The 14,734-nt window shown below is 48.0% G+C and overlaps 1 protein-coding gene across 1 annotated transcript in view; it reads right to left on the reverse strand.

Annotated features, from left to right (window-relative positions):
* Window positions 1–6,069: 6,069 nt before the first annotated feature.
* The window catches only part of LOC133351525 (importin-7-like), a 42,564-nt gene continuing 33,899 nt past the window's right edge, over window positions 6,070–14,734 (reverse strand). The window contains exons 24-26 of the mRNA XM_061566807.1: window positions 12,552–12,785; window positions 10,345–10,461; window positions 6,070–8,899 (exon numbers count right to left, since the gene is read on the reverse strand). Coding sequence (XP_061422791.1) covers window positions 8,802–8,899; window positions 10,345–10,461; window positions 12,552–12,785 — 449 coding nt within the window. The 3' untranslated portion in view covers window positions 6,070–8,801. The remainder of the gene's footprint in view (window positions 8,900–10,344; window positions 10,462–12,551; window positions 12,786–14,734) is intronic.

Below are 14,734 nucleotides of genomic sequence, written 5' to 3' on the forward strand. Positions count from 1 at the left end.
CATCAGGTATAATGAAATAGCGACATAAAATCTAACCAGAAAACTATAGACATACATATAAGCGGACAGATATCACCAAGATACAGTACATAGAGAGAGCAACACAGGTACAGAGAGGGGTGATAGTCTGTCTATTTAAGGCCACCCCACAGAGACTATCACCCCTCTCTGTACGTGTGTTGCTCTCTCTATGTATCTTGGTGATATCTGTCCGCTTATATGTCTGTCTATAGTTTTCTGGTTAGATTTTATGTCGCTATTTCATTACACCTGATGATGATTGCTTGTGTTGCAATCGAAACGTCGTATGCTATTATTTAATTTATTATTTTATCTTTATACGTGACTTTACCGAAAGAACCAAAGAATAATTTCAATGTATGTTTATCATGACGATCCACAATGACTTTATATGGGGGGGTGGGGAGGGGGGGAGCAAGTCTCTGAGCGGTGATGGTGTCGGGTGTACGATTGTATCGCTCTGTTAACGGCTCCGCAGATCGCCGCTGTCCCTCCGCGAGCACGGGAACTGTGCTCCTGCTGGAGTTTTTTTTTCACCGTAAAACATCGATATGGTCTTTTATACAGGCAGCGCTTTTTTGGCAAACCACCCAATCCTCTGTTCCTTCCTCCGCGTTGTGGCTCCGAGAGGCGTCACCGGCAGAGACTCGCTCACGTTGTCCTGAGCAGACGACGAGCGGCTCCGACAACAGCAGGGAAAACAAACTGCGTTCAGAATTCGACGATTGGCTCGCCACGGACCCACGCCTCCTAATAGGAGTTTGCGTGTCGACCACACGGCTCAGTTTCCAATCGCACCCAAGAAGCAGCACATTCCAGACGCGGGGTCCACAAACGAATACAAAAAAATTTCGATTTAAAGCTTTCGTGACTGCAGGGATTCATCTTCTTGGTTCTTTCGATAATAAAATAATAAAAATAAAACATAACAATGTTTTATTTTTTTATTTCATTTTTTCCCTTCTACGTGACTTTACCGAAAGAACCAAGAAGATGAATACAAAAAAGGTTAAATAAATCAAATGTTGATTTGCCCAAAATATGACCACGACTCACATTATGGCCCTTAAATCCATATCCCCAGCCGAGCGCAGCTCCGATAAATTCCACCAAGATGTGCCCGTTTGAGACATCGAATACATCCCGTACATAACCGATAGGTCACCGTGGACAGTACCGATGACGCCATCATACTCTTGCCATCGCTTCCCTCTGCCCGATCCCACTGCTGTTGCAAAATCGGCACTCGACCGCCAACGTCTGAATATTGATTTAAAGCTTTCGTGACTGCAGGGATTCATCTTCATGGTTATTTTGGTAAAGTCACGTAGAAGGGAAGTAATAAAATAATAAAAATAAAACAATAAAATTATCATCACGTTTCGGCCACAACGCAAGCAGCCGTCCTCAGGTGCTTGCGTTGTGGCCGAAACGTCGTGAGAATTATTTTATTATGTTTTATTTTTATAATTGTATTACTTCCCTTCTACGTGACTTTACCGAAATAACAAAGAAGACGCCAACGTCTGCTCGCACTGTTTCCTCGTCACCGTTTGCCCAGTAAACTTGAAACTGATGGGCCAAACGCTAGCCCAACAGTTCCAACCAAATGCCAACATTGGCCCAAAGTTGCATGCCTACTGGGTGGCTCTGTCTTTCTTGTAGTTGCTAAGCTCTGGGTACCCAAAGGTAAATCATGAATGCTCTGTTACATTATTCAGTACTCTAGCCCCGAGGTACACAGACCAGCGATATGCCCAGTGTCTTTAGTTAGCGAGATGTTAACATGCTCGCAGCTATTCCTGAAATGTGGACATGCTCCTGTGAATCTACTCCGCAAGAGGAGATCTAGAACTGAAAGTCGGTTTCGACACCGTCACAGCTAGATTTACTGTATCAAGTGCCACTTGAGACAGTAATCTAGCTGTGACGATCCCACCTGATGACGGAGACTTGTGTTGCCTCCGAAACGTCGTGATTTATAATTTTATTTATATTATTACTATTATTTTTACTTATTTATTTTTACTTATTTATTTTTACTTATTTATTTTTACCTACGTGACTTTACCGAAAAAACCTGAGAGAGTGAGAGCATGTTCACAGCCGTGTAGAGAAACCACAGTGGCACACGCTCCAATCCTAAATACCTGATTAACTGGTAGGCTCCTGAGTTTTAACATTTTAAAAACCTTTGACTGCAGGTAAACATTGCGTCAAAAAAAAAATTTTTCAAGAATTTTACAAAGCGATATGATTCAATTTGAACAACAAAACTCTGCATGATAAAAGGATAAACAAAAAAAATCGACAGCCTACCGGTCACTTTGGTAGAAATGCAAAGTAAAGTAGGCAGCTGTAGCTGTCATAAGAAATACAATGGATATGTCTGGGTACATTTTAAACTAAACACATTCAAATTCGGAAGAGTTTGTATCTGGATATCCTGTACACAACAGTGCCAATATATCCAGGTCAAGAACGTCCACCACGTTTTCACCGACGAGGGCTGTTCACACAGGTTCCGTTTAACTGGTCGGTCAAGAATTTACTTGGCTCCATTCCCACCCCGTGTAATGTTATGGGGTACGAAGTCCATGCTGTATGTAAAGATCCCCGCAGTCTGCTTCAAAGTGGACGTTAAAGATGCCCCAATGTCTATCACAAGAACGGACCATTGTGTGCTGGCGTCAGGGTCCAAATATGTAAAATTAAAAAGTTGGACCGCTAAATGACTCAAGTGCGTCGATGCATAGCAAGCATCGCCCCCTACTGGCAGACTAATGCCCCAGGTCACCCTTGGGTTTTTCAACTACACCAGTGCTTTGCCAAACTTCCTGGTCCTGCGGGACCACTGTCACACCCTCTGCAATTTTTTCACAGACCGCCATGCGCCAATAAAAAAATATTAAAAAATTAACATGATTCTTAAATCGTAGTCGCGTCTGTAGCGATTCCACGGATCACTTCCCACGGCGCGCAGATCAGAGGTTGGGAGCCACTGCTCAACGCAGTCTAAACGTCAAACCACCGAACGACAGGACAGGGTGATAGCAGAGCTTATTTAAAAGTGACACAGTTTGATGGTGTGATCACAATGGCAGAGGAAACACATTTCTTGACTCATGGACCCCAGGGCTCTTGATCACGATGGTTTTGATCCGGACAGCAGAGTAAAGAGCACTTCAGGCTCAAACATGCGACATACACGAGGCTAATCGTCCCCATCGTCAGCCGTGATCCATCTACCGCTTGGTGAAGACCTTCCCCGAGTCATAACCATTCCCTCGGCGTCTCTTAATGAAATAACTAAATTTCGCTCCTGCACAGGAGCCGATATCACCGCCGGCGATGCGGATATTATACATCCCATCTCCACAGTGGGCAATCTTCTTGCGCGTGTTCACTTCCTTCGGCTGAGGCTCCATCGCGAGCGTCGATTATCCACCCTCGTGTCTCCCTCGGCGGTGCGTCGCGTTTCCAAGCCCACGCTCTCATCTTGGCAGCTATCTTTCGATTTAAAGCTTTCGTGACTGCAGGAATTCATCTTCTTGGTTCTTTCGGTAAAGTCACGTAGAAGGGAAGTAATAAAATAATAAAAATAATAATAGTGAGAATTATATTATTTTATTATGTTCTTTCGGTAAAGTCACGTAGAAGGGAAGTAATAAAATAATAAAAATAATAATAGTGAGATTATATTATTTTATTATGTTTTATTATTTTATTACTTCCCTTCTACGTGACTTTACCGAAAGAACCAAGAAGATTGGCAGCCTTCGTCGTGGTCCACGAGCTGCGTTCGTTACTCGTTGGTTATTTCGGTAAAGTCACGTAGATAGAAAACAACAAGTATAACCCGTAAAAACAAAGTTTTTCACTCTAAATCCTTTATATGCGTGGCGGCTAGAGTCCTCTCGTTCTCTGGCTTGAGATGGCTGCCACCTATGGGTCAGATGATTGTCTGCCAGTATTAAGCAATTGGTAATTAAATATTTAATTTGTTTTCCCTAAACAGTGTAAAACATTTTTTAAAAATTTCACAAACATTAACTGTCTCGCACAACGAGTCTGTGTGCAAAATGTCAGCTCGATTGGATCACGGGAAGTGGGTTAAAAAACGACCGAAAGATTTGCACGGTCGTAAGCAAGCAAGCACGCAAGCAAGCGAACTTAATATAAAGGATTTTAAAAATAATAGATCACGACGTTTCGATCGCAACAACATGCGATCGTCTTCAGGTGAAAGAAACAGACTGCAGAGATTGTGAGAGATTAGCATGTAGAGCATGTGAGAATGAGAGCGAGACGCGTTTCCGCTTCCAAAAATGCTCGAAGACGTCGTGGTACGCAAATGGGAGGCGAGAGAGAGAGCGGGGAAAAAAGATTGATTGTAATCGATAAATGGTGGCTTTTGGGAAATTTAATTATAACTGTGAAATGTGAAAATCAGGAGGGATTTTATGAAGATCTCGATATCCGAGGTATAAAACATTTTTCAGGTGAAGAGGAAATTCCAGATCACACTTAAAAGACGTAAACCTGACCCTTCGTCATATGATACGAGGGACATCTCCTGAACCAGACAGAATAACTGCAGACATCATCAAAGAAGCGGGACCAGGTGTCGGAGCATGGCTCGTAGGATTATCGTGACTTGTCTGCGACTCCTCATCCAAGCCACCGTTCTCAACGAGCAATGAAACGAGAACTCGAAACCCCACGGCTCTTACGAGCGGTCAAACAAACCCTTGACGCCACAACAGTAACGCATGCGAACGCATGCGTTACAATGCCCGACAGTATTCCAGGCCCCGTGGGTATATACCTCGAACGCTGAATGTTACTTATATGGTGCAATGTGTTGGGCGTGTGGGACACCGTGCAGTTACAACCCCATGTCATTGCAGACAGCTGCTGCTGCTGCTACCAAGAAATAAAGATGTACATATCTAACAATATAACGACATTCGTGATGGTACCTTTACAATCATTGCCGCTACCCTTCTTGAACAGGGTGATATTTTTCATGTCAAAGGTCTACATCAAGAAAACCTTGTCGCCCACACCTTCATGAACACCCTGTGACGGGAGATGATACCAGAGCCACCCTGAGCAGACGGCTCTGCCGGGATACATCTGTTCCTGGACTATTTCCACGTTTCATTGCATCCACTGCTTTCACGACTTACTCCATTGTCGGGGGGAGCATCTAAAGCATCCACGATAGGCCCTTGTGGTAGTTTATTTTTGGACATGCCTGCTAATCCTGCCGCACCAAGGAGCTCAGCGACATGCTCTGTCCACCTTGCATTTGAGTCATCAGGAGGCAGATATCGGTATGCTGCTAATTTGTTGAACTTATTTCGCACTGTCCCTAGAAAAGCGTGCTCATCGGAGGTGCGGGGGAAGGACAACTAAACACAAAAGCAGCTCTAAAGAAATCAATTTTAAATCTAGATTTAAAAGTGCATAGCTCCAGTGGCTTCCTAATATCAGAAGAGCGTTCCAGACGGCCACAGGAGCGCACCCGAAAGCGCACAATTGTGTGACCGTCTACGTTCGATGGCTCGCCAAAAAGCCACTGCGTGGATGACCTGAATGTGCGATGGTGTATGGTCCTTGAAGAGATCGGCAAAGTAAATCGAAATTGTGGCAGGCACTTTGTGTACGAGTGCGACCTAAAATGCCTCGATAGGGAGGACCGAGTGTCATGCGGCGATGTATGTTGAACTCAATTTGCATCGTACGTAGCCAACCGTGCGGATCGGGGGTACGAGGAATCGGAGGGCGAGGGGATCATGGCGATATACTGCGGTATTTCCGAGGCAGATATTCACAATGGCAAAAAACAACACCCTGATGAAAGTGCATCCCTCCACGACCACGTGAACCACAGATCACAATCACTACAGGCCAACTGCTTTTAGAAGTGGGCGAATCACCACGAACTGGAATCGAACCAAGTGTTTGAGGAGTGTGGTCCGATACACCAGATCTCTCGCTCGCGCTCATTTCCTTTCATTACAAATTAAAATGCCCACAAACTGCATTTGCACTGCATGTACTTTTATTCACTTTGCAAACGATTTGTGGAGGTGATTTGCATTGCATGTTCAAACGGACTGCAGCCGACGGGACATGAAAAATTCCGTAACGGTGTTTGCAATTGAGTCATTTAAAGAGTAAGAAATGTTGAAGACAACCTCGCTTCCATAACATGTTGAACACCTTCTGTGTGGCATGACATTTTTCCCCAGCCAAAACAATCAAATATAAACCTTGATGTTAAGTGTACAGTATTTAATTTATGTTCTTTTTCTGTTTACACTTCTTTAGCTTTTAAAATTATATTTCTAATATAACTTTGTGATCAATACATTCCGAACAAAAAAAAAACCTCTGCTACAATGTTTACTGTTGCACCAGCACTTAAACCGTTGAGCAAAAATATATACCGGGAGGCAAAACGCACCGATGACCAATTGACTTAACTGCACAGCATGTTACTCAGTAGCATTCACATTCCTACTGCCAAATCCAGCCAGCCAAGGTGACGTTGAAAAATGTTCTGTCTCCTACGGGATTTAAAAGTTAACATTTTAAGTGCTGGTAAATTTTCTCTGAAATATATATCGTTTTAAATACGCATGTGTGTGTGTGTACAACACCCCAGTCACATTCTGTTTACTTACAATTTACAAAACAATAAAATATTGCAATTTCTGAAGGAATTATTTTCGTCTTTTTAAATAACTGCGGCATCTGAACTCAACAAAATTTATGAAAAGGAAAAATCCTCAACTCGCCACAATCGGCAAATAGGAGGGGGGAAAAAAACACTCACCAAGATTCATTTTTGCAAACCTAGCAAGTTTTCCAGAAATTGAGGTTAAAAAAAAAAACTGTTCATTGTCGACCCAGCTGTCAGTACAAATAAAAATAGTACAAAGCACTGTTAGTACAAAGGAAACAGTCCGGGAATAGTTATGCATATTTTTACAGACCTAGAAGCAAACGTTTTAAGGGTCATTGAAGAACGGGAGCTCAATTCACAACTCCGCCATCACGACGTGCCTGCCACTGGCGCGGGCAATTGCACCGAATGCTCCCTTCAACCTTCACTGAAGGCCACCCCCCCCCCTCGTCAATTTGGACTCGGCGGGAAAACCGATTGAGACTCGTCTCCGTGCGCAACACGCCCGTCCCATAATGCAGCGGGGCCCAGTGTCTCCCTCCGGTAGCACGTCACGACATTTGACAGATGTATTTTCCCAACTGTGGGTTGAGGAACAGCGCGAGGTTAATGATAAGGCCTTTGCTTTTATAGGGCGCCTGATTGAACACCGACAACTCAAAAAGCACCTTGCACGATCATCTCATCTCTGATCATTCCAAAGCCCTGCTGGAATTTATCCCGGGGAATTCGTCGGCAACGATGACAGAGCAGTCAACGGTAATTGTTTTGAATTTGTACCACGACCTTGGTGCACATGGGCTGCTCAGTTTCAAATGTCACGGAGATCTTCACCCTTTCCCGATCCTAGATGTCTGCAAGTTGCAGGGTGGGTCGCGTTCACCGCTGTATCTCGGGACGCGCAAGCGATTCGGCGATAATTTCATTTAGAAAGGCGTAGCGCCGTTGTTTTTAAAGACTTTGTACTCACCGAAGAAAACTGTAGCGACACAACCGCACTCTGACAGTTGGTGCCAAACTGTGCCACAGGCCCTTCCCCCCAGCATGGCCTTTTACTTCCGATTCCGGACCAGAATGGAAATAAAGATTTATGGCGTACACTTATGTCATCGCAATGGGAAATGGTTAAACATCCACAATGAAGGCGGGCCGTGTATATTTGCGGTTGGTACACCCGCAGGATTAAGCAGGGTGGGGCACGGAGCCCGAATCGCAAACCTCTGCAACGAGGGGCAATCTCAAAACTCTCGGCGGATGCACTCCCCCCATCCGAGCAGGCGTTTTGTGGAATGGGCTCGACTAATTGTGTACGAGCACAGAGGACCGCCGCACAGGCCCTGCCCTGAAAAATTAGCGAATTCTCGGGAGTGAAAACCAAGCAGCATGTAAATCGGGAACTCCGTATAGAACATTTCTCTGCATTATTCTAACAGTTTGCCACAGCGGACAACCAACACTTTCAGATGTAACAGTCATTGTAACTTGGGCCTTTTGTTACACATGGAGCAAACAAAAAATGGAGAGATTTAGGTGAAATTATGTGAATTCCATTTTGAACATTTTCTATTTTAATGCAACTGTTTTCCCATAACAAGCAACAAAAGCACACTGTATCCCCCATTTGCAACGTGCGTGCCTCCGACGTCCGTGTAAACTAAACAACCATACCGTAAATATCGATATCCAGCTCTGGTACAAGCCCTATCTCTCCGGAGCAGGGATGGGTTCGTGACAACTTTACACAATCAACAAGTCCTTGGCAACATGAACAATCACAGTCTTATTTCAAGAAATCCCTTTTCACATGTCCTGGCTTCCTCTAAGCACTCACAGCTGAATGAATGAATGTCAATTGAAGAGTGAAATATGAATTTACCTTTTTTTTTCTGCCACAACTATTGTCCTTTAAATTCTTCCTTGATGCGGGTATGCAATGTGAGTGTCGAAAATCCGGTTGTTGCGAGTGGACCAGAGGGCGAGTGTTGAGGCTTCTTTTCAGCTTCCACGTTCGAAATTGTCAGTTTGTTGGGGGTCGGGGAGGGTGGTTTGTTTGTGTTATTTAAAGTTACGAATCCAAACAAATTCAGTTGGGAGCAGCGCCGGGCCCCCCAAAGTTAAAGGTAGTAGGCACGTTCAGATTATCAAACTTGTACCCACCAGCCTTTTCGATCTTCTTCGACTCTGCGTTCACACAAACGAAGGGGCGAGAGGAGCCGGCACACATTGCCGATACGTCACAAGAGGGACGAAACCGGAGCGGAGAAAGCCTAAATAGTAGATTCAATTGACAACGTGCCGCACTGCAGAGGTCGCAAACGGGTTTTGATTCCTTACCCGTACCCGGCTGGGTACGGGTAGCCAGGTATCGGGTAGGGTACGGGTATCGGGTACCCGATTGAGACCTCTGCCGCACTGTCTTCACTCGTTCTCGAAGAAAAACGACTCCAACGTGCAAGGAATCGCAAAGCAGAAAGGCAGCCACGTGGTGAGCCAGCAGCAACAACTGTCCAAGCTCTGTAATCCTCTTTATATATTACGGTGTTATCAATCCATTAATAAGTGATAAAAATATGAATAGGCTTTTACCCTTTCTGGTAAAAAAACAGGTGTTCAGAACACCAAATAGATACCCCTATTGCAAGGCATCAAATCTGCATTAACCACACATACCTTGTGGCAAAATATGCCAACGTGCTTTGATAAAACATGCATTGGTTGGAGTCCCTATGTTTTTGCTGTACTTCTCCTGGAAACCTCAATGACCACGGGAAGGGAGTTTCGCAACATTTGTGTGCGCCACCAACCGTTGCCTCCACACCGATGGATTACAAGCCTTGTGCAAACAAGGATAGTAAAGCCGCTTCCTTTATCGCCTATGCCAGTGTTGTTCACTAATTTTCAGACGGGGGGGCCCACTTTCGCCGATAAGACATCAGTGAGAGCCACTACACATTTGAAACCATTGGGGTTTGTTCAGCACGACGATGGGGGGGGTCTCTTGTCACATTTTGTACTGTCGGGGGCCGCACAACAGGGGCCGCACTGAAGGCCACCGGAGGGCCACCAGTGGCCCGCGGGCCTTGCAGTGAAGAACACTGATCTATGCTCGATGGCCCTACTTCAGCTGCACTCCCTGGGCCTTCCTGAATAAACCCTGCCAGGACCTCGGTGAGGAGGCAGCTATTGTCCTAAACTTTTCTTCTTTGGTTCTTTAACTCGCTTTTTGACATATCCAGCTACTCGCCCTGCTCTTTCCGAGTTGCAGCACTCGGCGTGTAAACCGTCTGAATATGTTGCGATATGTTCTGCTATCCCACCTTACATCTGATAAAGTATTTATGTCCATGCTTAGCACAACTCTCCCAAACGTAATTGTTTTCCATATTTGTCGAGCTTGATCAGATCTTCAAAATAATATTGCATAAAAAATTAACAAAAATTGTTATAAAAGTTTTTGTAAAATCTTGATAAAAGTGATATATTGCTCCTGCTATAAAGTGCAGGGATTAACCAACTGCTTCCACTTGGTAGGGTAATGAGTGAGAGAGGAGAGTTAGTGGAGTAAGGGGAGCGGGAGCGGAGGGAATGGTGATCTAAATGGTGGGGGAAGGGACCAGTGGGGATACCTGCAGCAGCCTGGCGCTGGTTGGCTGTCGTCAGCACGTCCAGGATGGCTTTTCGCTGCTCGTCCGTGAGCCCGGTGGTCAGGGCCTGGTACCAGGCCGGGTCTTGGCTCTCGATGCCTGCGGGAGGAGGGTAAAGCGGCGCATGGTGCACGGTTAGGAACGGACAAGTGATGTAACAGAACTCAAGAGGTTGCATCACCGATTTTCATCCACAACGTGTGGAGCAAGTTCTCATTGGTCCGAATATAGAGGAGTTTGGCACGTGGCAATACATCTGGAAATACACCGAAATTATACGACTGCTTTTTTGCGCAAAACCATTCACAACCAGACTGAGAACAACAGCTCGCTACGCTTGAGAGCATGGTTTTAATCACGGATGACCGAATCCCAGGTTCAAACTCTCATGACATGTCAGTGGCGACTGCTTGGTGCTCCAACGCAGGATTAGCCTCCGGAGTCACCCGGCCTGGACATTTTTTCTTGATTTTCTCGAGTTTTGGCCAAACACCCCAAGTGTGATCCTCTACAAAGGGCACAAATTCACACCACGGCATGTTGAACAACGGACCCAATTGAAGTGACCTCGCAGTTGTGTCATTTTCCTGACACCACATAATGTCACTCTGAATCATTGTGAGCTCTCCAAACACATTCCTTTATCTCGTCATTAAGCCAACAATGCAGAAAAAGTCAAGCCAAAGCATCACTTTGCTAAATTAGACACTGGGGGAAACACTGACCTCCGTCGGTAGCCCTAAGCAAAAGGTTAAAACTCCACATTCCCATGACAAGAGCCTCTTTCCTATGGCTTGGCTCAGACATGAGCACCACAGCACATAACCTCATAATTTAGACACCAAGATAAAGACTTACATTTGACGTGACACACGTAGATGATGCGGAATACAATTTCAAAAGAACATAAAAACCCACTCTATAAAGCGTATGTAGGTATGTACAGCCCTTTGTCAACCCACTTCGGGATGAAGGCCTTCCCAGACATTGGTCAGTCATTGGGGGTTGTTTGACCATACTTCACCACGCTGGCCAGTGCGGGTTGGCGAAAGGGTGGGAAAGGCCACCAACGTTAGCCACAGGCGGGAATTGAAATCAGATCGCCGGCTTCAGACCGCAGAGCTCCAAACAGCGGCCACTATTCCACCCAACAATCATAATCACAATCTTTATTTAGACTGCAGGAGCCCTATGAGCTATGGAAGCTCTCTTTCACACGTGTCCAGTATGGGCGGGTCAGCAAGTTACAACAGCAAAACAAAGAAATATATGCAATCACAAAACAAAGATTTACCCCGTGTAGCCCGCAGAGACTGATAAGGCAAGTGCTGCAAGCGCTGTTAACGAAAACATTTAGGTCAACGTGATGTACAAGGTGGTATTAGAGGGGGGACAAGGTACCCTTACTTCTCCACTACTTGTGGTCTTTACACACCAAATACTTGTTTAAGGCTGAGGCAACCTAGGGGAAAACCCCAGGAACGGTTGAGATATCACTGCTGTCCCGTGTGGAGTCTATGAGAGGTGGTTGCTGCTGCTGCAGCTGAGTGTGTGTGTAAGTGGAGGCTGCTGCTGCAGCTGAGTGTGTGGGTAGGTGGAGGCTGCTGCTGCTGCAGCTGAGTGTGTGGGTAGGTGGAGGCTGCTGCTACTGCAGCTGAGTGTGTGGGTAGGTGGAGGCTGCCCGGGGTGGGTCAAGGTGCCCCGGCCAGTACTATGCACCCGCTCTGCTCTGGGCCCCGTCGGGGGTCGGCGTGGACGCGGCGAGCGCCGGCAGGACGCCGGGAGCTCACCGCACCAGACACGGACGGCACACCGCACACACCAACCCCCAGGGGCCGGCACGCAACGACTAAAGATCGCACTTGCCGACTGGGGACCAGGACAGCAAAGGAAAGGGTGATTCTGACCAGCACCAAACCCGAAGCCTTGAAAATACTTTCACGGATACCCTTGAATAGAATTTTGGGGCAAGTGCCATTGGGAGGAGCACCTATGAAGGCCGACACGGCACACGAAGGGGCGGCTTGGCCAGCAACACCACGCCCGGCCCCCTTCCTACATCATCACCGACGTTCTGATGTCAGTTTCCGGCCAGTCTACGTAGAGCGCGCGATCCATTCGCGATCAAAGTCGAGTATTCCGCGGGAGCCACCGACGCGTGGGAATGGCTGGAGAAGGTGGACGCTTACTCTGCAGGGTGACCTTGAACACCTGATACTCGTCCACCTCGCAGGTCTCCTCGTCCAGCGGCGTCGAGAAGCCCTCGAGCGCCGTCTCCTCCGTGCCGTCGTCGTCCCATTCGTCGTCATCGTCGTCGTCGTCGTCCTCGCAGGCCACGTCGTCCCCGCTCGCCTTCTTGTTCAGCGTGTCCAGGAAGCGCTGGCCCGACTCGTCCACATCATCCTCGTCGCTGCCCAGCTCCACTGCACAAAGACAAAGACCCGCCCACACCCACCGCCGCGGAGCCTTTAAGCAGACCGTTTGGGGCAAACGCCTTATGTGGAGCACCTACGAAGTCTGGCGTGGCACGCAAAGGGGTCGAGTGGCCAGAAACACCACGCCCGGCCGCCTTCGTTTCCCCAAGTGCCGATGTTTTTACACACCGCACCAAGGTACTCATTTAAGGCCGAGTCGACCTAGGGGAGGCCCAGGATCAGTTCAGATAATAGTTGATGGTGTTGCCCATAAACGGGAATCGACCTCGGGTCGCTGGGTTCGTAGGGCAGCGTGCCAACTGCTACACTTCCGCACCAAGTACTCATCTAAGGCAGAGGCAACCTAGGGGAAAACCCCAGGACCCGTTGAGATATCACTGCTGTCCCGTGTGGAGTCTATGAGAGGTGGTTGCTGCTGCTGCAGCTGAGTGTGTGGGTAGGTGGAGGCTGCTGCTGCTGCAGCTGAGTGTGTGGGTAGGTGGAGGCTGCTACTGCAGCTGAGTGTGTGGGTAGGTGGAGGCTGCTACTGCTGCTGCAGCTGAGTGTGTGGGTAGGTGGAGGCTGCTACTGCTGCTGCAGCTGAGTGTGTGGGTAGGTGGAGGCTGCTGCTGCTGCTGCAGCTGAGTGTGGGTAGGTGGAGGCTGCTACTGCTGCTGCAGCTGAGTGTGTGGGTAGGTGGAGGCTACTGCTGCAGCTGAGTGTGTGGGTAGGTGGAGGCTGCTGCTGCAGCTGAGTGTGTGGGTAGGTGGAGGCTGCTGCTGCTGCTGCAGCTGAGTGTGTGGGTAGGTGGAGGCTACTGCTGCTGCTGCAGCTGAGTGTGTGGGTAGGTGGAGGCTGCTACTGCAGCTGAGTGTGTGGGTAGGTGGAGGCTGCTGCTGCAGCTGCAGCTGAGTGTGTGGGTAGGTGGAGGCTGCTACTGCTGCTGCAGCTGAGTGTGTGGGTAGGTGGAGGCTGCTGCTGCTGCTGCTGTAGCTGAGTGTGTGGGTAGGTGGAGGCTGCTACTGCTGCTGCAGCTGAGTGTGTGGGTAGGTGGAGGCTACTGCTGCAGCTGAGTGTGTGGGTAGGTGGAGGCTGCTACTGCTGCTGCAGCTGAGTGTGTGGGTAGGTGGAGGCTACTGCTGCAGCTGAATGTGTGGGTAGGTGGAGGCTGCTGCTGCTGCTGCAGCTGAGTGTGTGGGTAGGTGGAGGCTACTGCTGCTGCTGAAGCTGAGTGTGTGGGTAGGTGGAGGCTGCCCGGGGTGGGTCAAGGTGCCCCGGCCAGTACTATGCACCCGCTCTGCTCTGGGCCCCGTCGGGGGTCGACGTGGACGCGGCGAGCGCCGGCAGGACGCCGGGAGCTCACCGCACCAGACGCGGACGGCACACCGCACACACCAACCCCCAGGGGCCGGCACGCAACGACTAAAGATCGCCTCCCCCAACCCCTGAAATACATTACTGCCATCAGTATGGCAAAATAAAGGCCAGCACCGTGCTCAGCTACCTTTGTCTCTTCAATGTTGATGTAAACGCCACACTACGGTATGCACCAGGACCAGTTCGGATATCACTGGCCACTGATATTAGTCGGGAATCCACTTCACGTTACCGGGTTCACAGCACAGTACACCTCCGCCACTCCCTACGATGTAATCACGCGTCCACAATCATGGTTGGGAGCCTGTCTGAAGTGACACTGAAAACCAGTGACATCACTTGCTAATGAAGCGCCTGGCCAGGAATGAGGGTTTGGAGAGCAATGGTCGAACCACAGAAGGGGGGTTTCCCTCTTCAACTGGCGACCCGACGGCAACACTTGGAGCGGTCTAGCAAGACGCGGCCATCTCGGCTCGCAGAGACGTAAAGAGATACAGCAGGTTGGGTGAGATGAAAGAAATAAGAGGTAGAGATGAGAGAGCTATGGACCAGAGATCAAGATTAGCGAGATGAAAGTGAGA

Source organism: Lethenteron reissneri, chromosome 37 (genome assembly GCF_015708825.2).
Source record: "Lethenteron reissneri isolate LAM-NWPU_2019-01 chromosome 37, ASM1570882v1, whole genome shotgun sequence".
NCBI classification, from domain to species: Eukaryota; Metazoa; Chordata; class Hyperoartia; order Petromyzontiformes; family Petromyzontidae; genus Lethenteron; species Lethenteron reissneri.